Genomic DNA, 27,357 nt, shown 5'->3' with positions numbered 1-27,357 from the left:
ATTTAGTCATTCATTCAGATGCTTAGTGATAGCCAGCAAGCCAGGCACTATTCTAGTAAATGCCAGGACATTTAGAGGTAAGACAATGAACAAAATATCCCCACCCTTAGGAGGTTTAAATGAGAGAGAAGTGATAAATATATGCTCGATGTTATGTTAGGGAGTCCTAAGTACTCTGGAGAAAAATAAACTGTCCTGGCACGAAACTGGGTTCTCGTTAAATAACTACTGAAGAAACTAGTTCAAATTTCTGATCCAAGTGGAATGCAATTCCTAACACTGTATAGGAAGTTCAGGTGCATTGAATATCTTTATCATGAATGGACTCAGTTCCCATTTCCATTGAATGAGTCATGACTAGAAGATAATTCTTGTTTTCTAGAGAAATCTTAGAAGTACTTGAAGCTGTACGTCAGGAGAAACAGAAAGAGATGGCCAAGTGTGAGCAGCAGGTAAATATCCTATACTCTTAACTATGAAATTTGAAGTTTGTAACTTTTATTCCTGATATCTAAATAGTTTTGTTATAAAAATTGTTCCATGTTTCAGATATTGAATATTAGTAATAAAACGATGGAGTTGGTTGTATTCTTTTCAGCTCTTTTTTTTCTGACCCCCAGATGGCTGTAATATTAATTTGTTGGTGGCTTCCTGATGGAGACCACAAAATCATTATCTTTTGGCTCAACTTTTTATTTTCAAATATTACATCTTAGTGTATACTGTTTAATACAAAAAGCAGATTTCAACTCCTTTTTTTTTTGATATATGTGCATGGTTAACTTTGTGATTTAATGCTCTTTCTAAAAATATTAATTTCCCCCCATAGATGGCAAAAGTACAGAAACTAAAGGAGACTTTGTGTGCTAATGAAAAAATAATCAGTTCTCTGGAGAAGTCTAGAGATGCTGACAAGGTAGGTAGAGGTTGAGGTTATAGCCCCCTGTGTATTCCTTATAAATGCGGCCTTCACATTGTGGTTTCCTGCTCCCAAGGTGATGGGTAGCCAGCATTTCTGTATGCATTTAGGCTATGCTCATCTTCCAAAGTTCCTGGAGAATGAGGTCTTTTTTTTTTGAGAATGAGGTCTTTTAAGTTAACTTTCCTCATAACTTGAAGTGCCAAATGTTATGTCACAACTGCAGTGATTCTAAAACACATCTGTACCCCCTTTAACTAAGGTGCCATTAATGCAACCTTTTTTCATTGATTGTCAGTCCCCTGATGTGAATACTCAAATCCCTGGTGTTGGCTTTAACTAGAATATGTGTGCCTGAACATATAATTAGATATACATTCCTTTTATGTCCAGCTCTTATTCATTCATAAAACCAATGCAAATGATGAAAATATTAGAAAATCATTAAAATATAAATTGATAATGTAATGTGATGATATTAATAATGTAATGTGATACCTGATATTCTGCTAAAATAAAATTGACTTCTGTTGTCCTTTGGAAAGGTAAACTATTTATCATTAAAGAATGATCTCTTTGCTGTCACTTGGTATGAAGATACCTCTCTGTCTTTGTTAGGAAGTTGTAACTGACCTCATGGGCCAGATCCAGGAGCTAAGAACCTCAGTCTCTGAGAAAACAGAAACAATAGACACCCTGAGGCAAGAACTGGAGGACATCAATGTAAGTTCTTTTGCCAAGGAGATATTAAAATTGAGCACAAGACACAAAAGCTTCACACAAAAGCAAGGTTCACTGTTCACCCAGGTTTGGAAATATGTACTGGTGAAAGAAAGCTCAGCATGCTTGGGTATCTGCAGAACCTGCAGAGCCTTTAGTATGCTGACATGCTGTGTGCTTCTCAGGAAGGCAAAGTCACTTGTAGTGTTTCTCAGACCTCACTGACCTGGAGAAGAGTGCACTCTCTGCACAGTAGGGAATTGCTGATCCAAACCAGATCAGAAACAGATTGGCTGTTGTCTCTGATGGTTAAGGGTATGTGGTGTTCCTTAATTACTTAAAAAAAAAATAGCATATTTTAGTGATGTTCAGAAATGTCAGTGATTTAAAAAATGAGTTTGTTTTTCTATTATTGGACTTTATCATTTCCTAAAGTAAATGCTTAATTTTTCTGCATATAAATGGTGATGCTTCCTCCATGCCTTGGGTCAAGGTAAAGTTTTTTTGTTAATGTTCCTCATTCCTCTGCTCCAAAGGGAGCTTGTTGTGCTCCATACTGATTTCTGATAAAGATGACAAAACCAGATGTATTTTCACTGATACCTGCAGGACTTTTCCACTTTTGGAATTTATACATTTACTGTTCTATTCCTTCATTCAACAAGTAGTTATTAAACTAATTTGTGTTAATCTGGTCAACATCTTAGAACTCAGACTCATTCTTCAGTTACTAGAGTATTATTACTCTAAAACTAAACTGATAATAAGGCAGACAGATCTTGTATCATAATTTTCTTTTCTGTAGGGCAAATACAACTCTGCTTTGGCTGACAAAGAAGAGAGCAAAGCATTGATTAACAGACTGGAAGCGGAGATTCTGGATCTCAAAGAAGCCCTGAAACTGAGAATACTCTCTGAGGACATAGAGGTAAATGTTAACACATCATGACTCTTTCTGCTTTTTTTAGTTGTCAACATGTTTATGTGTATATTCATGAATAAATATAAGACTTTTTAAAAGGAGTAAGTCATAATTAGGACCATTTTCCCTAAGGTAGTTACACAATTGGTAGATATTTTGTTCAGTTGATTTATCTTCATTCATATGTGCTAACACCATGCTAAGTTCTTGTAACTGACCCTCTTCTGAAAAGGAAGCAGAATGGAAATTACCCTTACTTGGATGTAGTGGCAGCAACAGGGAGCAAAGGAAGGGCTCATTAACCTCAGAGTGGCTTCTTGTGTTTTAGCTAAAACAGATTTTGTTTTGTTGTTGATGTAAATATATTTTTTAAAAAATTAAGCAGTACTGTCATGTGGTTCAAACTTCAAAATATATAAAGCAATATCCTCGTGTATCCTTCCAGAAATATTTTTTGGCTAGTCCTGTATACCTTGATGGAGCCTACTATGTATACTGCTTTGCACTTGCTTTACAAATAGTTTTCTTGCTACCCTTGAAACAAATTCAACGAGTATTTATTGAACCCTCCTGCCATACAGCCTGTACTTGTTTTGCATTTGGGAATAGAAGAATGATTGAAACACAGTTATTTACCACAAAGCATGCAGTCTAGCTTAAGAGGTAGATGTGTTATGAGGTAATAAAAGACTTGGGAGCCCAGAGAAGGAAGCAGTTATGCCTGGAGAATTCCTAAGAGCTTCCAGAAGGAGATAGTATTTGTACAGGACTCTGCTAGGGAGGGAAGCATGGCAGTTGTGAATGTTTGTGAAGGATCCCCATCAAGGGGAATAGTTAGCTGTGAGTGGCTAGAGATGCAAGAGCTTAGGCAGAGTAGTTTCCCGAAGGAGAACTAGTGACCCAGGAGTCGCTCTGAAGTCAGCAAAATGCAAATGGAAATAAGAATTATTTTTTGATGTTAGAACTGGTGAATATTAAGACTTGAAGATATGCAGAGAAAGGATTACTTGAACTTTTGGTGAAGTTTAAGTTCAGCCTTTTGGGAGGTGATCTGGTAATAACATGTAGCCTTAAATTTTTTGCATATGCTTCAAATTTGCACAGTTAGAAATTTAGCTTAAAGTAATAATCTAGATCTGGAGAGGGGCATGGCACCCCATTCCGGTATTCTTGCCTGGAGAATCACCATGAGCAGAGGAGCCTGGCGGGGTACAGTCCATGGGGTCGAAAAGAGTCAGACACCACTGAGTGACTAAGCACAGCACAAAATAATCTAGATATGAGAATAAGATGCATACAGTAGTGAGAAATTCAGATCAATTGAAATATTGAATGGAGGGTTAAAAGATAACAGCCATAAGATGAAATAGAGCCCACTCAATGAAAATAATATACAGTAAGTCACCTACATATGAACGAGTTCCGTTTCAAGAGTGCATTTTTAAGTCCAACAAAGATTTTTTGGCTGTGCTGTGTCTTTATTGCTGCACATGGCTTTCTGTAGTTGCGGCGAATGGTGGCTGCTCTCTAGTTGCGATGCTTGGGCTTCTCATTGCAGTGGCTTCTCCTGTTGCAGAGCCCGAGCTCTAGGGTGTTTGGGCTTCAGTAATTGTTGCACATGAGCATCACTTCTGCTTTTACACTTGCTTCTGGACATCCTGGGCTTGAAATAACGATACTGTACTACTACCGCTATATACAGTCGTTTACAGTGAAGTGCACAAAACCACTTGCAGAGGATGCACACGTGACAGTGCATGCCCGATGCCTGAACTAACTTCCATGATTGGACGTGCAAATATGCATCTACACCTTTGAACAGTCACAACTTGAAGGTTCATATGTAGGGAACTTACTGTCATAAAAATAAGTATATGGGGAGAGATTGTGATCTATCAAGTATAGGTGTGCATACTATGATGTATATGTAATATTGTATGTTTAATGTATATGTAATATACACTATTATACACACACATGTACATGCACAAGGCTTCCCTGGTGGCTCAGACGGTAAAGAATCCACCTGCAATGTGGGAGACCCAGGTTTGATCTCTGGGTTGGGAAGATCCACTGGAGAAGGGAATGGTTAACCACTCCAGTAGTCTTGCCCGGAGAATCCCATGGACAGAGGAGTATAGCAGACTCCGCCATGGGGTCTCAAAGAGTTGGACACAACTGAGCAAGTACCACTTTCACTTTCATACATGTAAATTTGGAAAGTTAGGTGGAACAGATTCTGCTCTAATTTGTAGAGATTACATACACTGTGGACATAGGAATTGTGCATGCAACCTCTGGGACTTCTAATTCTCTCTGCCATTTTCTATCAAGCTGCTCCCCTGAAACTTTGATGGCCTGTGATGCTCTAACACAGTTAGCTGAGGGGTACTTGTCTTTATAACTGTTTACCTTCCCATCTATAGAATCTATTGGAGAGACAACAGGTAAACTAGAGACCAGTGCCTGGAGTCCTCCCAAGGCAAGAGAGATCAGCTTTGATTACATGGGGGTGAGGGGAGAGAGGAGCAGAGAGCAGTGAGACTTCAATCTGGGTACTTAAATGAATTTACTGTAATATTTATCTCTAGACCTGATGACTTAAATATTAACTGCTTGGTTTGTCTTATAATGGATTAGCATACAAGCCAAAAAAAAAGTTCTCACTTAAAGTTCGCACTTAAGTTCTCACTTTCCTAGCACTTTAAAAATTCTGCGGAGTAATGATTTCTAAATTGATACTGGGGCGGCACAATTAAGAGGGTCTTCTTCCGTGGGCCTTGTCCCCTAACAGAGGGACATGCTCTGCGAGGACCTGGCTCACGCCACTGAGCAGCTGAACATGCTCACCGAGGCCTCGAGAAAGCACTCAGGGCTTCTGCAGTCGGCCCAGGAGGAGCTGACCAGAAAGGATGCCCTCATCCAGGAACTTCAGCACGAGGTGAGATGCAGGGGGAACATTACTCAGGATGGGCATGGCCGTGGGGGAAGCAGGGCTGCATGGTGGTTGAGTTCATGAGGTCACCGCCTTGGGTAATTCTCCACATTCAGAAAAGCAGGCTAGCAGGGTGTGTAGGTGGGCTTTTAACAGGTTGCTTCTTTGTGTTCAGACTTGCATGGCTGTCCTCCTACCCACCCTCGACCCTTGACACATGCCAGCAAGTTCTGACTACTGTGGCAAAAGGTTATGGCAGACTTCCATCCTCATTTTTGGCTATTGTGGTTTTATATTTTGTAATTTTCCTCAGATGACCATGTGATTACTTGTGAAGCTTAAAAAGAAGTTTCTTTTAAAGTGGAAATAATTTCAAATTATCAAACAGGTCATGAAAAAAATAAGTAGTCCATTTCCACATGCCCAGGGAAGATTGTCTATTCTAATTGGATCATGTCCCCATGTTATTGTCCAATTTGTAACCTTCTGTTCAATTTTCCCCAGCTAAACCAAAAGAAAGAGGAAGTAGAACAGAAGAAGAATGAATATAACTTCAAAATGAGACAACTAGAACATGTGATGGATTCTGCTGCCAATTATCCCCAGGTACTTGTCATAAACAAGAGTGCATTTCAGGACGAATAAGCGATTTTGTGAACAATGAAAGCTGAAAATTGCTAAGACTAGCTTTGTCTTTACAGAAAAAGATTGTCACAAACACCTACTCTGTTTTTTTGCTTTTGATGAAAAGGTACCAGTGTTTTATTTGTTTTACTCGGACAAGAATTAGGATGACAAACTATGTGTGGCCTGTGTATTTTCTTCATGGGTGGCATATACATTTACCATCTTTCATTTACCAATGAAATCTTTGTAACTACTTCATCAGGTATTTGGATGAAATTTGATTTTGTTTTAGAGCCCTAAAACACCACCACATTTTCAAACACATTTGGCAAAACTCCTGGAAACACAAGAACAAGAGATAGAAGATTGGAGAGCCTCTAAGATTTCTTTGCAACACCTTATAACAAAACTCAATGAAGAGAGAGAAGTCAAAAATGCTGAGATTCTCAGGATAAAGGTAACTGGGTAAATTTTTTTCAATGAATTTAATGTTACAAAATAAGCAGTATCTTTCATGGTGACTGAGGATCCACAACTCAAAAGAAACAAAACTGAAGTGTAAGATGCAGAAAAGTTTTCCTCTCAGCCCAGCTCCAAGCTACCTGGTTTGCTGTCCCTGAAGGCTCTGGGTGTAGTCAGTTTCTGAGAGCTTTTCAATGCATCTGTAGCCAGGTGTTTAAACACAGTCTCCCTGTCCCTTTTTTTTTTTTGCCTCGTGATGGTGTCATATCATATAGGCTGCACCAGCTACTCTCATGACAGTGCTGTGAGATCTTTGCCAGTTTAATAGCTGGAACACATCTCATATTTTTTAATTTGTGCTTTTATTATTAGGAGTCAGATTGAGCATCTTTTGGTGTTTTGTTTCTATGAGCTATATCTTTCACCCATTTCTCTGTTGTTGAACTTTTTCTTAATGAGCTACAGGCGTTCTTTATGTCTGTGATAGTGAAAAAGTGCATTTCTCTTGTTTGCCATTTCTTTAAACTTCCTTCTAAGGTTTTTCACCTCACTTGTGGAGGGTATGGTTTTTGTGTGTGGGAGAGTGTGTTTAGGGCGATGTTAGGGCTGTAAGGTATGTCAAGGAGTGCCTGGGTAAGTGTAGTGTGGGTGTGGGGGGCGGCGGGTAGGGAGGGTGTGATGCTCCATAGAAGATCGTCCGTGAGCTCATCACTCTGCAGTGAGTATTTGTTTTAGAACAAAGTTACCTTACTATACGAATAGGATAGAGGGGATCGTTTTTATTACCTGGATTGATACAATCTTGGTACTTAGAAGAAATTGGGTCAGGTTAAAAGAAATAAAAAAATAGATAAGCAGAAGTAAATCAAAATGGTTGCTCCAGGATTTAACCTGGTAGTCCAGTGGTTAGGAATCCCCCTGCCAATGCAGGGCACACAAGTTGGATCCCTGGTCTGGGAAGATCCCACATGCTGCGGAGCAGCTAAGCCCATGCACCACAACTGCTGAGTCCATGCGACCTCGAGCCCATGCTCTGCAACAAGAGAAACTTCCACGATGAAAAGCCCAGGCACCGCAACTAGGGATTAGCTTCTGTTTGCCACAACTAGAGAAAGCCCTTGCTTAGCAATGAAGACCCAGGGCAGCCAAAAATAGACAAATAAAATAAAAAAGAACACTCCTTACAGACAAGTATTTATTTCTTCTGGATGGTTGTGCTCATGATTTTCAAGTTAGAATACAGTTAAGTATTTTGAGGCTGTGGCATGTCAGTTTTTTAAAAAATTAGAATCTATGAAATAGAATCAAATAGAATATTTACCAAAGTAGGTAAGTTTTGTTCATCTTTTCTCATAAAGGAATTTTGATGAATTTTAATTTTAATGTGATTTTTTTTTTTTCGGTGCCACACACAAGATCTTCCTTGCAGCATGAGCAATCTTTTGTTGTGTCATGCAGGCTCCAGAGTCCTTATGTTTAGTTGGGGTGGCTCACAGGCTTAGTTGCCCCATGGCATGTGGGATCTTTGTTCCTTGATCAGGGATCAAATCCATGCCCCCTGCAATGGAAGCACAGAGTCTTAACCACTGGCCCACTAGGGAAGTCTGATTTATGTGATATTGATAAAGGACTATGTTTAAGACAATAGAGGTATGAAAATCAATCACATTCCGAGCCCCCAAGAGCTTCTCATTGTCTACTTTTTAATCCAGTGATATGCAGAACAGTGTTCAGTGCGTGGAGGGAACTTGAAACAGAATACCTGTCTTAATATGGCCTGGGGAGCAAAATCATGTCTGCTGTCATGCGTTTTCTGAAAAGACCTGATCTGGTGTTTTTAGGAGCAGTTGTGTGAAATGGAAAACCTACGCCTGGAGGCTGAGCAGTTGAGAGAGAAAAACTGGCTCCTGCAAGGTCAACTGGACGATATCAAAAGACAGAAGGACAACAGGTAAGAAAGAGCCTCAAGAACTCTGTGGGCTGAATCTTGGCCTGCCTGGGCACCGCTGAGTGAATGAAGTCGGAGTACGTTTCACAGCATGTGTGATGTTTCTCGATGATCCAGGAGCTGCTTCATCAGTTGCTTCTCCATCAGGTCTAATGAGGGGGTTTTCCAGAGATGGAGAAGGTCGTCATGATCTTGCCGACCCTGATGACCTTTTTATTGCTGTAGAGCTGTTGAAATTAATTTCAAATGTGTGAAATAAATAGTTGAACCAAACTGTCTACTTGTATCTGAAAGAGGGGTTGGAGCTTGGGGAGCATATACGTCAACAAGACAAGGATCAAGGTTCTGCCTGCAGAAAAAGAATTTCCTTGGTTTTGCTTGATGGCTTCCAGTGGAGAGAAAGCTTCTGGGAAGAACTTTATAGAGGGGTGTTCTCTTAGGTCTGGTCTTAGGTCTGGGTAGGTGTGTGTGTGTTGGTTTTGACTCAGGCAGTTTTCTAGTTGTATCTGCTAATGGCCCAGCATCTTGTCAGGGGCAGCCACAACCGGGCTATGTCCTCTCTGTTGCTTGAAAGTCGTGTGATATTGGACTAAACCTGAGTCTTTAGCACTGAAAGCACAGAGTCCTAACTACTGGACCACCAGGGAGTTCCTCCTAGATGTTTCAAGTTTTAGTGAGCAAAGGAGATGGTCATTTTGTTAAGCATCCTCTTCTAGGGATTTACCTTCCCCTTCTGAGTGATTCTGATGTAGGTAGCTCATAGTCTGCTCACCTAGTTTCCATATGCTCCACCCCCATGTCCAGACATATTAAAGAAAAGCATTGTACATCGTATACTGTCTTTTATCAAGAGTTAGTTTAAGCATGAAACACAGAACATTTTCAGATCATTTATAAAATCGCAATTTAAAATACTTCATAGCCTTGTGTTCCTTATATGAGGAGCCATACAGAACCTTCTTCATGAAAGATTAGAAGAAAGTTACAGCCCAGGGGTCAGCCTGTTTGATAACTGATGTTTCATTGGAGCAGTCAGATTCCTGCATTCAAATACCACACACCTTGGCATTGTTGTATGTGTAGTAGATGTGAAATTGATACTTGAATAAATTTGACAGTGGTTTCCCATCCTCCCTTCCTAATCTATGCAGCAAACAGAATCATTCAGACAGTCAACAGCTGAAGAATGAACAAGAAGAAGTGATCAAAGAAAGACTTGCTAAAGTATGATTTTTTTTTACATAATAGTTGTTTTCCTTCTCTGAGACCTGCCTTTATAGTTAACGTTCATCGTTATATATTTTAAAAATCATTTTATTATTGAAATTTTGCCTTTTTTGTATTCCCACTTAAGTTTGATATTTACCATCATTATTTGGCTATCGTTGAAAATTGAGAGTGAAGTAGTCTTCATGCGTAAATAGTAAGCCTGTTGTTCACATAGCGTTCTCCATTTAGAAGCAAGTATCCTATTTGAAGCATTAAAGGGCACAGTACATGTGTGTATTTGGGATTATGGAAAGGGATATTCCCCCCATTTTTTTTGTATTTGAAGTATAGTTGATTTACAGCATTGTGTTAGTTGCTGGTATACAGCAAAGTGATTTTTATATCTATATGTGTATTCTTTTTCATATTCTTTTCCATTGTGTTTTATTATAAGATACTGAATATAGTTCCTATACTATACAGTAGGACTTTGTTGTTTATCTGCTTTACACATAGTAATCTATATCTGCTAATCCCAAATTCCTAATTTATCCCTCTCCGTCTTTCCTTTTTGGTAACCATAGATTTGTTTTCTATGTCTGTAAGTCTGTTTGTTTCATAAATAAGCTCATTTGTATCATTTTTTTTAGATTCTATCTATAAGTGATACCATAAAATACTTGTCTTTGTTTGACTTACTTCACTTAATATGACAATCTCTTGGTCCATCCATGTTGCTGCAGATGGCAGTATTTCATTCTTCTTTTATGACTGAGTAATATTCCATTGTCTGTGTCCCATACCTTCTTTATCCATTGCTCTATTCATGGACATTTGGTTGCTTCCAGGTCTTGGTTATTGTAAATAGTGATTCTATGAACACTGAGTTATGATTGTATTAAAAAGGATGTTGCTTTTATTATTATTTTATCATTTATCAGTATTTTATTATAATATTTTGTTATTATCATGGTTTTATTAACATGAGTGAACTGGTTACTTTCAGTGTTTTGTTTAGCATTGTTAAGAACTTAAGCCATTTTCTCTTTTTCTTTCTTTAATCCTCTTATAGAATAAATTGGTGGAAGAAATGCTGATAATGAAAGGAAAGTAAGTACACTCTTGTAATTCAAGTTGTTGTTGACCTTTTCTTTATTAATACCAAGCAGTATTCCTCTAAAAGGAAGAAATAATTATTATAACCACAAGGTAAGAAAATTCTTTCCTTTCTGTAATAGTGAACATAGTATGTGAACACAGTAGATGGTTACAAAATTCTTGCCTTAAATGCCTCTTGCTAAAGGGGTCCCTCATGTGAACCCATTAAAAATATATATGCGTCTTAAAGAAGTAAGTGCCAGGAAAACTTAGTTTCCCTGGGGCAGTTGATGGTTTTTCGCTTCTTGGACAGTGTGACCAATGAGAACCGACCAGATTTCCTTCTCACTGCATTTAAACCCTTGAGGCCCTCTCAGACCCATAGATGGATACTCTGAATTCTTCTGGTCTTGACTTTGGGTCTCTTTATATGTTCTCTATGGACACAATTTTATTTTATTCATATAGTTTCATCTTTTAACTTATGTAATCTTATAAACTGCCTCAGTTCAGTTCAGTCGCTCAGTCGTGTCTGACTCTTTGTAACCCCATGAACCCCAGCACGCCAGGCCTCCCTGTCCATCACCAACTCCCGGAGTTCACTCAAACTCATGTCCATCGAGTCGGTGATGCCATCCAGCCATCTCATCCTCTGTCGTCCCCTTCTCTTGCCCCCAATCCCTCCCAGCATCAGGGTCTTTTCCAATGAGTCAACTCTTCGCATGAGGTGGCCAAAGTATTGGAGTTTCAGCTTTAGCATCAGTCCTTCCAATGAACACCCAGGGCTGATCTCCTGGGTGTTCCTTTCAGAATGGACTGGTTGGATCTCCTTGCAGTCCAAGGGACTCTCAAGAGTCTTCTCCAACACCACAGTTCAAAAGCAGCAATTCTTTGGCGCTCAGCTTTCTTCACAGTCCAACTCTCACATCCATACATGACTACCAGAGAAACCATAGCCTTGACTAGACAGACCTTTGTTGGCAAAGTAATGTCTCTGCTTTTCAATATACTATCTAGGTTGGTCATGACTTTCCTTCCAAGGAGTAAGCATCTTTTAATTTCATGGCTGCAATCACCATCTGCAGTGATTTTGGAGCCCCCAAAAATAGTCTGACACTGTTTCCACTGTTTCCCCATCTATTTCCCATGAAGTGATGGGACCAGATGCCATGATCTTTGTTTTCTGAATGTTGAGCTTTAAGCCAACTTTTTCACTCTCCACTTTCACTTTCATCAAGAGGCTTTTTAGTTCCTCTTCACTTTCTGCCATAAGGATGGTGTCATCTGCATATCTGAGGTTATTGATATTTCTCCTGGCAATCTTAATTCCAGCTTGTGCTTCTTCCAGCCTGGCATTTCTCATGATGTACTCTGCATATAAGTTAAATAAGCAGGGTGATAATATACAGTCTTGATATGTACTCCTTTTCCTATTTGGAACCAGTCTGTTGTTCCATGTCCAGTTCTAACTGTTGGTTCCTGACCTGCATATAGGTTTCTCAAGAGGCAGGTCAGGAGGTCTGGTATTCCCATCTTTTTCAGGATTTTCCACAGTTTATTGTGATCCACACAATCAAAGGCTTTGGCATAGTCAATAGACTGCCTCATTCTTTGCTAAACATAATAAAGGGTATTTTTTAAATCAAGTTCAAAATAAATAAACCAGTCGGTACTAACAAAGTGATAAAACATTAGAAAGCTACTGTGTGCTCTGAATAGAATAAATCTCATCAGGAACAGAGATTCTCCAACATTTGAAATACCATGTACCCTCTTGCACATTTTTGGAGTTGACTTTAAAATTTTTCATTGTAAGTTTAAATTATTGCAAAGGATAGAAGTTTGAGCACAGAAAATAATGATATTTAGAAATAAAGCTCTTGCTGATTTCTTTTACAAGTTATCCAAATTATTTGATACTTTCTCTCCATTTAAAAAATACATGAAGAAATTCCTGAATCTGTAATTTTACATTGTTCCTTTTTCCTTTGAAATTATTTCCATTCTGTTCCCATGCAGAATTATATGCTAATTTAATATAGTGTTTGGAAAACTTTCAGTTGATGGCCCAGTCATGTAACTTAGCAATGAAAATATGTATGGAAATTATAAGTAATTTGTAAAAGTGGATCATATTCATATGGTTCTGAGTATTTTTATGGATTGGGTATTCATTATAATTATTAGAATATCCTGAATTTATTGTAAATTTTTACAAGTAATTATTATACTGGTAAAATTTTCTTGGAACTTCATCGCTGAATGAATTTTATCTTAATGCTTTTTCTTTATTTAGCTCATTCTGTTACACTTAATTTTGGAATCAGACAGTATTCACTATCAGTTCTAGTCCTACTTTTTTTTGATCTATTGATATAAATGTTGAGAAATCTTATTCACATAGTAACTAAATGGCAATGGAAGAAGTTTTGTTAGAATATTTTTATTCAATTATTTAAGCTAGTTCAAGTTAATATGCCAAAAATTACGTAGTGATTTCTCATCAAAAATTCTTTTTAATGATCAGCTGACAAAGACCACTTAACTTGTTAAAGTTTTGTTACTCAGTTATTGAGTCATTTGCTTCATAGAATCACATACTTAACAGAGTATAGATTTGGAATGGAGCTTTGTTCAACTCTTTTATCTACATATGAGCAGTTTGGCAACTGGTTCCCAGCCAGTTCGTTACAGGGGTAGGACAGCACTCTGGATCACTTACTGGCTCTATGATAATCCAGCTGTATAGTTTGTAGAAGTGTATCTATTTTAGAAATAATACCCAATTGAGACCTTCTAGTTAAAAAGAATGAAAGCATCTAAGCTGATATGTAATTTATTTCATGATCTAGTAACCAGGAATCTCCAGTGATACACTGTCTCTGGAACTATAGGAGCCCAAACTGTGGCAAGTGACTCAGTCTTCAGAAAATGGCACACACAGTTTTATCAGTCCCAACTGAGATGTTTTTAAAAAGCAACAAAGAACTGAATACCAAGCCAACAGTGGTGTAGGCATTGTTTCTGGAGTTGCACTGACTCAGTGATGCCATCATTGATTCTTTCCGTTCTTCTGCATTTGGTACGCTTGCTTGTGACCTCTTGGCTACAAGATGGCTGCTGCAGCTCCAAACAACATACACAGGAGGATCACAGTTTACAGTGTGGTGCGTTCAAAAGGACTTTACCAGGGGAAAAATACTCACAGGAGAGCTCAAGATTTTGTCTCCTTAGCCAAAATTAGTATGCCTGCAGGGCAAATTGAGAAAACCAGTATCTGGCAGTGGCATAGAGATAACCACGCTCAGCTCAGACCAGTTATTATTTACTAGTTTTCGGGAACTCGGTGTGCTTGTCCTCTGCCTTTCTTCTCCCAAACTGAGTTTTTATAAAAATTAAATGGGTAGGAAACTAGTGTCTGCCATGCCACAAAGCCTTTTCATCAAACAAAAGCAAAATTCATAAGACAAATGCAGAACAGCTCCAGGTGAATTAGGAAAACATCAGTGCCAGCCCCACACTGTCCGCCTGAGTTTCCACGGAATGTAGTCTGAAAACACTGCCCTAGGAGTTGTTGGCTTTAAATGATATATTCTCTGTATTACGTCATTTAAATTGTCAGTGTTGTATTCCATATGCATTGTAAAACAAATAAAAAGTATTTGTTTCTTTGGGAAGGTTATAGGATTAAGTTAGTTTTGTGAAATTCTGTATAATTTTTTGGTAATCCTTTTTTCTTTCCCTTTTGAACACTTAGTTATTTTGAACACTTTTTCTTCAACTTTTTTCTTTATATTGGAGTATAGTTGATTAACAATGTTATGTTAGTTTCAAGTGTACAGTAAAGTGATTCAGTTATACATGTTTCTGTTCTTTTTTCAAATTCTTTTCCCATTTAGATTATTACACAACATTGAGCAGAGTTCCTATGCTATACTGTAGGCCCTTCTTGTTTACCTATTTTAAATACAGTGGTGTATACATGTCCATCCCACACTCCCTGTCTATTTCTCTCTTTCCACCCTTTCCCCCTGGTAACCATAAGTTCATTCTTCAAGTCTATCAGTCTGTTTCTGTTTTATAAGTAAGTTCATTTGTATAAATTTTTATTTTTATTTTTTAGATTCCACATATAAGCAATATCATAGGTTATTGGTCTTTCTCTGTCTGGCTTATTTCACTCAATATGACAATTTCTAGGTCTGTCCATGGGTAACCCTTCTTTTTAATGTTTATTTGCAAGTGATAGTTGCATAAAGTATATATCCTTTAAGAAATGACTACTCTCCCATCGTCTGAGAACCAGTTTTTGAAATCAGAAATGATTACTCTAAGGGGCACTGAATAAATCTTGCAGACTCTAATAATACTTAAATAACAGTTTCCTCCAAGGGCTACATCTAAAAATCTGCATTCTAACTTTTTGTTGTATAAAAAAATGGATTATGGAACTTTGCAAAATGTAAGTTTGGGGTAAGCAAGCATTAAAAAAAAAGCTTATATGCAACGCTTGCTATCTTCCTGTTCTGTCACAAGGGGAAGACTAAATATTAGTGATACTTTCAAATCAAACTCCTGGGCTTGGGTGACAAATGTCTGATTTGAGTACTGTCTTACACTTGTGTCCCTTTGGAATATTATAACTCGATAGTTCCCATTACAGCCTGGAGCAGCTCCAGAGCACCCTTCAGAACAAAGAGACCGAATACCTGACGATGACTGAGGAAGTCAAACGAGTCAGAATGTTGGAGTCTAAAGCATTCCAAGAAAAGCAACAACTGAGATCAAAGTTGGAAGAGCTGTATGAAGAAAAAGAGAGAACATGCCAGGTGCATTTCTGTGTTGGTTTTTATGAACAGAGCCGATCAGCATAAGGATGCTGGCTGCGATTGGGCACCCTGTAGTTGAGAGTTGCTCAGAGCATGTAGAGATGTGTGGTCACGAAAGCTGGGAGCCTGGGCTCTGTCTCTCCCTCCCTCTTCTCCTGGAAGGCATGCAGTAATGTTATTTTATTTTATTTTATTTTATTTTTTTAGTAATGTTATTTTAAATGAAAAATTCAAAGCAGCTCATTTTTATCTTCCCCGGATTGATTTCCCTACAGGAGATGGAACTGTTAAGGAAACAGGTGGAGTGTCTGGCCGAGGAGAATGGAAAGTTGGTGGGTCACCAAAACCTCCATCAGAAGATCCAGTACGTAGTGCGGTTGAAGAAGGAAAATGTCAGGCTTACTGAGGTAAACACCTGATTGTTCTAAATAAGCTCATTCTGATTTTTAAATGATTATTTAATTAAAATTTAATTATTGAATCACTTAACTGCTTGGAAAAAAATTGGTCATTGCTAGTCCAAGCATAATTCGGTTATCATACCCATGAGATTCTTGTTTACTGTTAAGTAGTTTATCAGTGGAAATTTAAACTTAATGAATGCTGAGAATACTTCTTACTGTAAGAATTAGAGCCTAAATTTTTTTTCTTTTCTTTTCCTTAAAAATTACCAGGAGTCAGAAAAGTTGCGTGCTGAAAATTTATTTTTAAAAGAAAGGAAAAAGAATGAGCCATAAAGATCCAGATCAACTGCCTTCCTTGTTGGGAGACTTTTTTTTCCCCCTTTTGTAAAAGTAAGAGCTACCCATGCCTACTTAGTAGAACTGAATTAAGAGCCATGACTATTAATGGTGTATGTGGGGGCGGCGGGGGGGAGGGGTGGCTGACCCTCAAGTTTCTGAACACTGCATCTGTAAATACCTGTGGCAACTGGCAGTCTGCAGTTAGAGGCTGCCATTTCAAACCTTTTAAGTCACCTGTAAATATTGGAAAACCTTTTCCTTTTTAAAATAAAAGCCTGTAACTGAGGCTTTACAGGGAAACAGGGATGTTGGCCAGATTAATTTTTTCCTTCTATACTGCCATAATCTCCTTTGAGTCTTGCATCAGAAACTCCAACAATATACAGGGGTTTCAAAACTTCCAGTGAAGTTAGTGACTCGCAGTGTGTATGGATAGCAAACTTGTTAATATAGATTATTTTTATATTCCTTGAAGTGTTCTCAGGAGCCTTTTTTGTTACTGTAAATATGGCCTTTTTAAAAATATAATAAAATACTTTTAAAATATACATTTTAATAATGTAATTTATAGTGTTCATTCATCATATACTTAATGAGTATATATACTTACTGAGCAGCTACTATATGCCAGGCACTGGTCATCAGTGATCAAAGCCAACAGAAACCCTGCCCTCATTACAGGGAAGAATTGACTCCATGTTGGATCTGTTTCTTTCACTTTAACCTTTGCTTCCCGTTAGTTTTGTTCACTGAAAGGATATTGTCCATGCATAACAGCCTGCCTCAGAGAACCCTGTCCCTCTGGCCTGAATGTTAAACCAAAATGCCTTCGTTCAGGATCTTGTCTACCTGTGGATGACTACAGAAAGGAAGGAATTAACACATCCAGGGCTGGCCATTCCAGGAGATATTTGCCAGAATAATGGCCTTTTAACTTTACTTCTTCACCTCCCCCACTCTCTGTTCTATAAAAAAAACCTGGCATCCAGACCCTGATAAGATGGTTGCTTTGAGACATTAGTCTACCATCATCTCAGTCTGCTGGCTTTCTAAATAGTCATATTCCTTGCCTCAACACATCATCTCTTGGTTACTTAGTCTGTCATGCAGCGAGCAGAACAAGCTTGGACTCTGTAACACCCTTAAAGAACTTCTGTGTATCAGCACTTTTTATTTATTGGGAGTAACCGACTCGATGGACATGAGTTTGAGTAAACTCCGGGAGTTGGTGATGGACAGGGAGGCCTGGCATGCTGTGATTCATGGGGTCGCAGAGTCAGACATGACTGAGGGACTGGACTGAACTGAACTGAATGTTCCGTTTTGTAGACAAGCCACATTTTATTTACTTACCTCTCAGCAGACATTTTGTTACCAGACCAAACTTGGGTTAGCTCACCCACATCTCCGTATGCAGTAAAGCCAATCCACTGACACCAGGTTGTGGTGAAGAAAGGTGTAGGGTTCATTGCAGGGCACCAACTCCTCTACAGATTTCAGCAAAGCATTTTTAAAGGTAAGGTGAGGGAGAGGTGTCCCAGGGTTTGTGGCCAGTTTGTGCCCCATTCTCTGATTGGCTTTAGAAAAGGCAGAGGAACCAGAGATCAAATTGCCAACATCCACTGGATCATCGAAAAAGCAAGAGAGTTCCAGAAAAACATCTATATCTGCTTCATTGACTTATGCCAAAGCCTTTGACTGTGTGGATCACAATAAACTGGAACATTCTGAAAGAGATGAGAATACCAGACCTCCTGACCTGCCTCTTGAGAAACCTATATGCAGGTCAGGAAGCAACAGTTAGAACTGGACATGGAACAAAAGACTGGTTCCAAATAGGAAAAGGAGCATGTCAAGGCTGTATATTGTCACCCTGCTTATTTAACTTCTTTGCAGAGTACATCACGAGAAACGCTGGGCTGGAGGAAGCACAAGCTGGAATTAAGATTGCCAGGAGAAATATCAATAACCTCAGATATGCAGAGGACACCACCCTTATGGCAGAAAGTGAAGAGGAACTAAAAAGCCTCTTGATGAAAGTGAAAGAGGAGAGTGAAAAAGCTGGCTTAAAGCTCAACATTCAGAAAACGAAGATCATGGCATCTGGTCCCATCACTTCATGGCAAATCAATGGGGAAACAGTGGCTGACTTTATTTTGGGGGGCTCCAAAATCACTGCAGATGGTGACTGCAGCCATGAAATTAAAAGACGCTTACTCCTTGTGTTAGGACCAAACTGGAGCCAAGATAGGCTCTAAGGGGCAGGCTAAAGTCTGAGTTTTAGTCTCTAGGAAAGCTGAGGCACTGGGAACTCCCGCAGGCAGTATAGCTCGACCAATCAGAAGAAATCCCTGTAGCCCCAGCCTGAGCCAATCAGGAAAACCCCGCCCACGCCAGTCCAGATGGGGATCCGAGGTTTAAAAGTCCTGTGGGTGCCTACGGTTTAGCCAATCAACTATGCTGTTACAGGAACAAAGAACCATCTGTATAAAAGTAAATATGATTCAGAGCTCGGGGCTCTCGTCAAGACTCCACTGCGCTGGATGAGACCTGAGCCCTAGCTCGAGCTAGCAATAAACCCCTTTGTGCGTTTGCATTGCTGTGGATGTCTTATTCTCTCAGTTTTGGGAAATCGGACTTTGGGCATAACATTTGGGGGCTCGTCCGGGATCCCTTTAGCTGGGAAGAATAACTCCCTCCTGGCAGAAGGGGTATCCTCACTTAGAGGAAAGGTATCCGAACGCCGGTGTCAGGTCTGGTCAGGGGTGGGTTAGTCGCCCTAGCTAGCGTAAGGCCGAGGCCCAGCAGACGCACTGGAAGGCAGCTGGCTTTGCAGGGAAGAGGGAGAGTGCTTCTCCCTCGATCCCAAATCTGGTGGGCAGTGGACGCCCTTCAGTAAGGTAACTTTAGGAGGCAAGAAAACTCAGGGGGCCCAAAGGAAACCTAGTGTTGTGTTCTCCGCCGACGTCTGTTTGTCCTCCAGTTGTCGCATCTTTGTGTGTGCCGGCATTGTCTCTGCTCTCGGTGTGTTCCTTTTGTTTCCTGTAATTGACCCTGTGATTATGGGTCAGGGAGCTTCTACTCCGTTATCCATCATGACTAACCACTTTTCTGATTTCAAATCTAGGGCACAAAACTTAGCATTATTGGTGAAAAAGAGCAGGTTGATAACTTTTTGCTCTTCTGAATGGCCCTTTCTTAATGTCGGATGGCCGCCAGAGGGGACTTTTAGCCTGCCTACCATCCAAGCTGTTAAGGAAAAGGTGCTCGCTCCCAGCCCTTCTGGACATCCGGACCAGACACCCTGCGTCTTAGTCTGGCAGGATCTGGTGGAAAATCCACCAGCCTGGCTGAAACCCTTCATTCCCCCTTCCCCAGTTCATCAATTCCACAGGTATTTGTTGTGGAGGCATCTAAAGGGGAAGATCATAAAGATCGCGATGGCCGGGCAAAGCCAGTATTCCAGGAATCCTCACTATATCCTAACCTAATTGACCTGGAAACCGATCTCTCCCCACCTCCCTATGTACAACCGCCTTTACTCGCTCAGGTACTGCAGATATCTTCCAGAGGAACACAAAGAGGCACTGAACCTTCGGCCCCAAACCAGGAAGGGGGCCCTGCTCAAGGGATTCGAGGAAGGACCAGGGGGGTCCTTGGCTTGGCAGACGATGGTGACCCAGAGGCCCCCACCTCAACAGTCCGGGTGTTCCCCGTTCGGGCAGGGCCGTCCCGCTCGGACAGAGAACGAACATACCAATACTGGCCCTTTTCCACTAGTGATCTGTATAATTGGAAAACTCAGACCCCTTCGTTCTCAGAAAAACCCCAGGGCCTCATTGACCTTCTAGAATCTATCCTATTCACTCATAGCCCCACTTGGGATGATTGTCAGCAGCTGTTACAGGTGCTCTTCACCACAGAAGAACGCGAACAGATTCTGTCGGAAGCATAGAAAAACGTTCCAGGGGTAGATGGAAGACCCACCATGCAGCCTAATTTGATTGATGAGGGATTTCCACTGATGTGACCCCACTGGGATTTCAAGCGCACTGAAGGTAGGGAGTGTCTCCGAGTGTACCGCCAGACTCTTATGGTTGGCCTGCGAGCAGCCGCCAGGAAACCAATGAATTTGGTCAAGGTAAATTTGGTTAGACAGGAACCGAGAGCCCGGCAGCCTTCCTAGAGAGGTTAATGGAAACTTCCAGACAATACACCCCCATGGACCCACAGGCTGATGAATCACGCGTGGCCGTTCTACTAGCATTTGTGAATCAGGCAGCCCCAGACATCAGGAGAGAGTTGCAGAAAATAGGCTAGGGGAGCAATCAATACAAGACCTAGTGAGGGCGGCAGAAAGGGTTTTTAATAATAGGGAGACTCCCGAGGAGAGGGAGGAACGGATCAGACAGGAAGAAAGGAAATACAGAGCCGAAGAGAACCGGAAGAATCAGAGAGAACTGGCTCAGATTCTCTTGGCGGGGACCAGACAGGGGCCTGATCCCCAGGGAACTAAGGACACCAGGTTAAAGGATAAAGGGAGACCAGCCAGGCAGGTGCTGAAGAAGGACCAATGTGCATATTGCAGAGAGCAGGGACATTGGAAGAATGAGTGTCCTAAAAGAAACGGAGTCGGGGGACCGCCCAGGAGAGAGACACCCTCCCCGGGAGCCCACGTTTTATATGCAGGAGAAAATAGTGATTAGGGGAGTCAAGACTCGGCACCCCTTCCCGAGTCCTGGGTAACTATTTATGTGGAGGGGAAACTGGTCAGCTTCATGGTAGATATGGGAGCCCAGTACTCAGTCCTCAGTCGCAAAGAGGGACCGATGTCCAAAAAGACTAGCTGGGTATAAGGAGCCACTGGGACAAAACGATATTGCTGGACTCCTAAATGTCAGGTGGACTTAGGGACCCAGTGAGTGTCTCACTCCTTTCTAGTGATACTGGAGTGCCCAGCACCCTTGCTAGGAAGGGATCTGTCATCCAAGGTCAGTGCGCAGATCCACTTCACCCACGGGAGGATATCGGTTACGGATGGGACCGGACATCCAGTTCACGTCCTGCCCCTCGCACTGGAAAACGAATACCAACTGTACCAGCCAGGACCACACACACACACACACACACACACACACACACACACACACACCCGGCTGCTGTGGACCCTACTGTGCAACCTTGGATTCAAAAATATCCTTTGGCCTGGGCAGAAACGGCAGGGGTAGGACTAGCGAAACAGAGAGCCCCCCCAATATTGTTGAACTGAAAGCGGATGCCACCCCTATACTGGTGAAGCAATACCCCATGAGTCAGGAGGCTCGACGAGGAGTCGCGCCACACATACAACGGCTCCTGAAGGCAGGAATTCTCAGAAGGTGTCGATCCCCATGGAATACCCCCCTACTATTGGTGAGAAAGCCTGGGGGAATGGATTTTAGGCCAGTCCAGGATGTTCGTGAGGTCAACAAGCGGGTGAGTGACATTCATCCCATGGTCCCCAATCCGTACACTCTTTTGAGTGGCCTGCCGCCGGACTGTGTCTGGTACACAGTTCTGGATCTGAAAGATGCTTTTCTCGGTTTGCCTCTCGCCCCTAAAAGCCAAGAGATCTTTGCTTTTGAATGGGCCGACGAGGACAGCCAAACCACAGGACAGCTAACCTGGACTCGCCTCCCACAGGGATTCAAAAATTCACCAACGTTGTTCAACGAGGCCTTGGGCGAAGACCTCCGTGAGTACTGGGCTGATCACCCTGATGTGCTGTTGCAGTATGTGGATGACCTTATGTTGGCTGCTACTACCCAGGGGGCATGCCTAGAGGCAACAGATGACCTCCTCCAGACTGGGGACATTAGGATACAGGGCTAGTGTGAAAAAAGCCCAAATAGCTAGACAGGAGGTCACTTACTTAGGGTATAAGATAAAGCAGGGGCGGAGATGGCTAACACAGGCCATGAAGGAGACTATTTTGCAATTCCCCACCAGGTGAGAGAGTTTCTTGGGACTGTTGGGTACTGCAGGCTGTGGATCCTGGGGTTCGCCGAAAAGGCCCGGCCACTATATGAAGGAAGTAGGGAGAGTAAAAACTGGACTTGGACAGAGCCAATGAGACAGGCATTTCAAGAACTCCGGCAGGCTCTGCTAGAAGCCCCGGCCCTTGCTCTCCCTCACCCATCTAAGCCTTTTCAACTGTTTGTGGATGAAAAACAGGGAATAGGAAAGGGAGTCCTGACACAACAATGGGGGCCTTGGAGGCGACCCGTAGCCTACCTCTCAAAAAGACTGGACCCGGTGGCCGCTGGGTGGCCACCCTGCCTCCGAATCATCGCAGCCACTGCTCTCCTGGTCCATGATGCCGACAAGTTAACCTATGGACAGCGGCTCCTGGTCCACACTCCCCATGCCATTGAAGGGATTCTCAAGCAGCCACTGGGTAAGTGGATCTCCAATGCCCGCTTGACCCATTACCAGGCCTTGCTGCTGGATACCCCCCGGATACACTTTCAGACACCCTGCTTCCTGAACCTGGCCACTCTCCTGCCCGTCCCGGAGAAAGACGGCCCCCTCCACAATTGTGGTGAGATATTGGCAGATGTGGCGGCCATACGGAAAGACCTAAAAGACGTGCCCTTAAAAGACAGTGAACTAGTGTGGTTTACAGATGGAAGTAATTTTATGAGAGACGGACAGAGAAGGGCAGGGGCAGCAATTGTTGATGACTCAGGAAGGGTTATCTAGGCTGAAGCTCTGCCCCCTGGAACATCCGCTCAAAAAGCAGAATTAATAGCCTTGATACAGGCACTGGAAAGGGCGGAAGGAAAAAAGGTCACCATTTATACCGACAGCCGGTATGCATTTTGCACAGTGCATATTCAGGGCCCAGTATATAAAGAGCAGGGGGTTTTGACAGCAGAGGGAAAGGAAGTTAAAACCTTACCTGAGATCCGCAGACTCCTAGCAGCAGTCCACCGGCCTCAAGCAGTGTCCATAGTACATGTCCCAGGGCACCAAAAAGGAGAGGATATCAAGGCTCGAGGCAACCGTGCCGCTGGTGTGGCAGCTCGCGAGGCAGCCGTCAGAGACTGCAAAGCCAACATACTGACTGTGGGATTGCTACCCCTGGGAATGGGAACCCTGCCCCCGGCCCGCGAGTACTCCTCCTCTGATCTGAATTGGATTCAAGAAAATACCAAACGACCTGTGAGCGGAGACGGATGGCATCGGGACCAAGATGACAACCTGTTGCTTCCGGCTGACTTGGGTCGACACCTTTGCACGCACCTACATCAGACCACCCATCTAGGGGAGAAAAAGACTCTAGCACTTCTACAGACAGCGCGTCTGCGGTTTCCCCGACAAAAGGAAACTATACAAGACATAGTCCGTGCCTGCAAGGCGTGCCAGATGATGAGACCAGGAAAAGGACAGCATACGGGTATAAGGTACCGGGGAGAGAGGCCAGGACAACAGTGGGAGATAGATTTTACGGAGGTAAGGCCAGGCAAGTATGGGTACCGTTACCTGTTCTGGTTGATACTTTCTCTGGGTGGGTGGAGGCATACCCCACTAAGAGGGAAGCAGCAGTAATGGTGGCTAAAAAGCTCCTAGAGGAGATAGTGCCTAGGTTTGGGCTGCCGGTAACTATTGGCTCTGATAACGGACCTGCTTTTGTGAGTCAAATTGTTCAGGGACTGGCCTCAGCCCTGGGGACCAAGTGGAAACTTCATTGCGAATACAATCCCCAAAGCTCAGGGCAGGTAGAAAGAATGAATCGGACTCTAAAAGAAACTTTGGCAAAACTGGCAATAGAGACTGGTGGGGACTGGGTGACTCTCCTTCCCTTCGCTCCCTTCCGAGCGCGTAATACACCCTACAAGTTGAACCTGACCCCCTTTGAAATTGTTTATGGGGGTCCCCCTCCCGTATGCCCTACCTTTGAGGGAAAAATCAAGCCGCCTCCTTCGTTGCGGCAGTTCCAAGAAGCTATACTGGCTTTAAGCAAGGTGCATGTGCACATCTGGACTTTGGTCAAAGAAATCCATGAAGGCCAAGAGAAGGGGGCAATCCCTTCACACAACATTGGTCCGGGGGACTGGGTTTGGGTCAAACGACATCAGTCCAAAACATTAGAACCCAGGTGGAAGGGCTCTTATGTTGTTCTTCTTACTACCCCCACTGCCTTGAAGGTCGACAGCATTGGGCCCTTGGTGCACTGTAACCACGTACGCCGTGCCACTCCAGACGAACAAGAGGCAGCCCAAGAAGAATGGAAGGTGACACCACATCTCTTAAATCCTCTAAAATTGAAGCTCATCCGTCAGCAGCTCCCGGACGAATCGCTTTGATCCTCCTGATAGTGGCCTACTTCTATATTCCTGGGACAGCCAGCCACAACCCGCACCAGCCTGCCAAAATCACCTGGACACTTTGGAACAGACTGACTTGGGAGGTACTCAATTCGACCACCGGAATTCAGCCCCCAACACTTGGTGGCTGGATCTGTACTTTAGCCTGGGGAAACTGATCGACAGTGGTTGGGAGGGAACATGGCTGAGGGACTACGGATTCTGGGCATGCCCTGGACACGTGAAAAACAACTGGGGGACTTGTGGGGGCCTACAACATTATTTCTGTAAGTCTTGGAGCTGTGTGACCTCCACTGACAGGGCAGCGAAATGGGAGGTAGGGAACCGGGACTTGGTCAACTTTTTGTTTGTCTATTCCCTGCCCGATCCCCTAGACATAATCAAAGGCAGAGCCCTGAACACACCCTGGCACAAGATTGATCAGGTGAAAATAATGTTCGATCAGGAGTCAGCTAAGCAGGAGAGGTCTTGGGTTTCCGGGCTATCTTGGGGTTTCCAGCTCAACGTCAGGTGGCCCGGCCCATACCCTGGAGGGATTTTAGTTATTAGCCAGACAGTGGAACCCATCCGGACCCAAAGTGTAGGCCCTAATCGGGTCGAGAATCCAGGCCCACAGAAAGTAACTAAGGCATACCCGACTCAGAGGGCTACAACACTGAGCCCTATGCCCTTTGTCTCCCGACCAGGGAACCAGAACAATGAGACAGAGGCCCCCGGCTCCTCGACCCCCCATCCCTGACTCAAAAACGTCAGACCCATTATGGACTCTAGTTAAGGCAGCCTTTACAACCTTAAATCAGTCTAACACAAATGCAGCTAACTCCTGTTGGCTCTGTTGTACTCTGTACCCTCCCTTTTATGAAGCAATAGGCTTAAATGTTTCTTACAACCTGTCCAACAGCACAGATCCACCTCAATGTCACTGGGGAGAACGTAGGGTCGGTCTCACTATGAGAGAAGTTTTGGGAAGGGGACTTTGCTTAAGTAAAGTTTCACCTTAAAAAACTCCCTTGTGTGCCCAAACGGCCAATCTCACAAGATTAGATAAAACAAAATGGATTGTGCCTGAGGCAGGTAGGTGGTGGGTCTGTTCACATACCCGGGCTGACTCCGTGTTTACATGCATCAGTTTTTAATCAGAGTAAAGAGTTTTGTGTATTGGTGGCTGTAATGCCCAAAATCTTATATCACCCTGAAGAAGTTATGTAGAACTATTGGGCTGGGGAGACAACAAATCAGTTGGGAGGGAACAGAGTTAAGAGAGAGCCCATCACGGCCATCACATTAGCAACCATGTTCAGTCTTGGGATTGCTGGAGCAGGAACCGGGATAGCTGCCCTGTCTCTCCAAGGTCAAGGGTTCACTTCCTTGCAGGCAGCTGTAGATGAAGACATTACACGGATAGAAGAATCAATTAGTGACCTAGAAAAATCACTAACTTCCCTGTCCGAGGTTGTCCTACAAAATCAAAGGGGGTTAGATCTGATTTTCCTACAACAAGGGGGAATCTGCGTGGCTCTGGGAGAAGAATGTTGTTTTTACGCAGACCACACCGGGGTAGTAAGAGAATCTATGGCCAGAGTGAGGGAGGGGCTAGCCCAACGAGAAAGAGAGCGAGAGGCCCAGCAGGGATGGTTTGAATCCTGGTTCCAACAGTCTCCGTGGTTGACAATGCTGATTTCCACCCTGGTGGGCCCTCTCATAGTGCTATTATTAATACTCACCTTTGGCCCACGTATCCTAAATAAGCTTGTAACCTTTGTAAAACAGCGTATCAATACCGTCCAGCTATTCGTACTCAGGCAACTATATCAGGCCTTGTCCCAAAATAAAGAGGAAGATTCCTCTATATGATCAAAAGACAGGGGGTAATGTTAGGACCAAACTGGAGCCAAGATAGGCTCTAAGGGGCAGGCTAAGGTCTGAGTTTTAGTCTCTAGGAAAGCTGAGGCACTGGAAACTCCCACAGGCAGTGTAGCTTGACCAATCAGAAGAAATCCCCATAGCCCCAGCCTGAGCCAATCAGGAAAACCCCACCCGCGCCAGTCCAGATGGGGATGCCAGGTTTAAAAGTCCCGTGGGCGCGTATGGTTTAGCCAATCAGCTATGCTGTTACAAGAACAAAGAACCATCTGTATAAAAGTAAATGTGATTCAGAGCTCGGGGCTCTCAAGACTCCACTGCGCTGGATAAGACCTGAGCCCTAGCTCGAGCTAGCAATAAACCCCTTTGTGCGTTTGCATTGCTGTGGATGTCTTAGTCCCTCAGTTTTGGGAAATCGGACTTCAGGCATGACACTTGGAAGGAAAGTTACGACCAACCTAGACAGCATATTAAAAACCAGAGACATGACTTTACCAACAAAGGTCCATCTAGTTGATGCTATGGTTTTTCCTGTAGTCATGTATGGATGTGAGAGTTGGACTATTAAGAAAGCTGAGCACTGAAGAATTGATGCTTTTGAACTGTGGTGTTGGAGAAGACTGTTGAGAGTCCCTTGTACTGCAAGGTGATCCAACCAGTCCATCCTAATGGAGATCAGTGCTGGGTGATCATTGGAAGGAATGATGCTAAAG

At 42.6% G+C, this 27,357-nt stretch overlaps 1 protein-coding gene across 1 annotated transcript in view; it reads left to right on the top strand.

Annotated features, from left to right (window-relative positions):
• Nucleotides 1-24,760, top strand: part of KIF15 (kinesin family member 15) — a 63,510-nt gene extending 38,750 nt beyond the window's left edge. Inside the window, exons 23-35 of the mRNA XM_052642525.1 lie at nt 383-452; nt 830-916; nt 1,538-1,642; nt 2,445-2,567; nt 5,356-5,502; nt 6,001-6,102; nt 6,416-6,580; nt 8,427-8,536; nt 9,685-9,757; nt 10,815-10,852; nt 15,504-15,669; nt 15,945-16,076; nt 24,602-24,760. Of these exons, the coding sequence (XP_052498485.1) occupies nt 383-452; nt 830-916; nt 1,538-1,642; nt 2,445-2,567; nt 5,356-5,502; nt 6,001-6,102; nt 6,416-6,580; nt 8,427-8,536; nt 9,685-9,757; nt 10,815-10,852; nt 15,504-15,669; nt 15,945-16,076; nt 24,602-24,760 (1,477 nt within the window). The remainder of the gene's footprint in view (nt 1-382; nt 453-829; nt 917-1,537; nt 1,643-2,444; nt 2,568-5,355; nt 5,503-6,000; nt 6,103-6,415; nt 6,581-8,426; nt 8,537-9,684; nt 9,758-10,814; nt 10,853-15,503; nt 15,670-15,944; nt 16,077-24,601) is intronic.
• The last annotated feature ends 2,597 nt before the right edge of the window (nt 24,761-27,357 follow it).

This window comes from Budorcas taxicolor, chromosome 1 (genome assembly GCF_023091745.1).
Source record: "Budorcas taxicolor isolate Tak-1 chromosome 1, Takin1.1, whole genome shotgun sequence".
NCBI lineage: Eukaryota > Metazoa > Chordata > Mammalia > Artiodactyla > Bovidae > Budorcas > Budorcas taxicolor.
The sequence above is the reverse complement of the archived record's forward strand: the minus strand, read 5'-3'. Positions and strand labels throughout refer to the sequence as shown.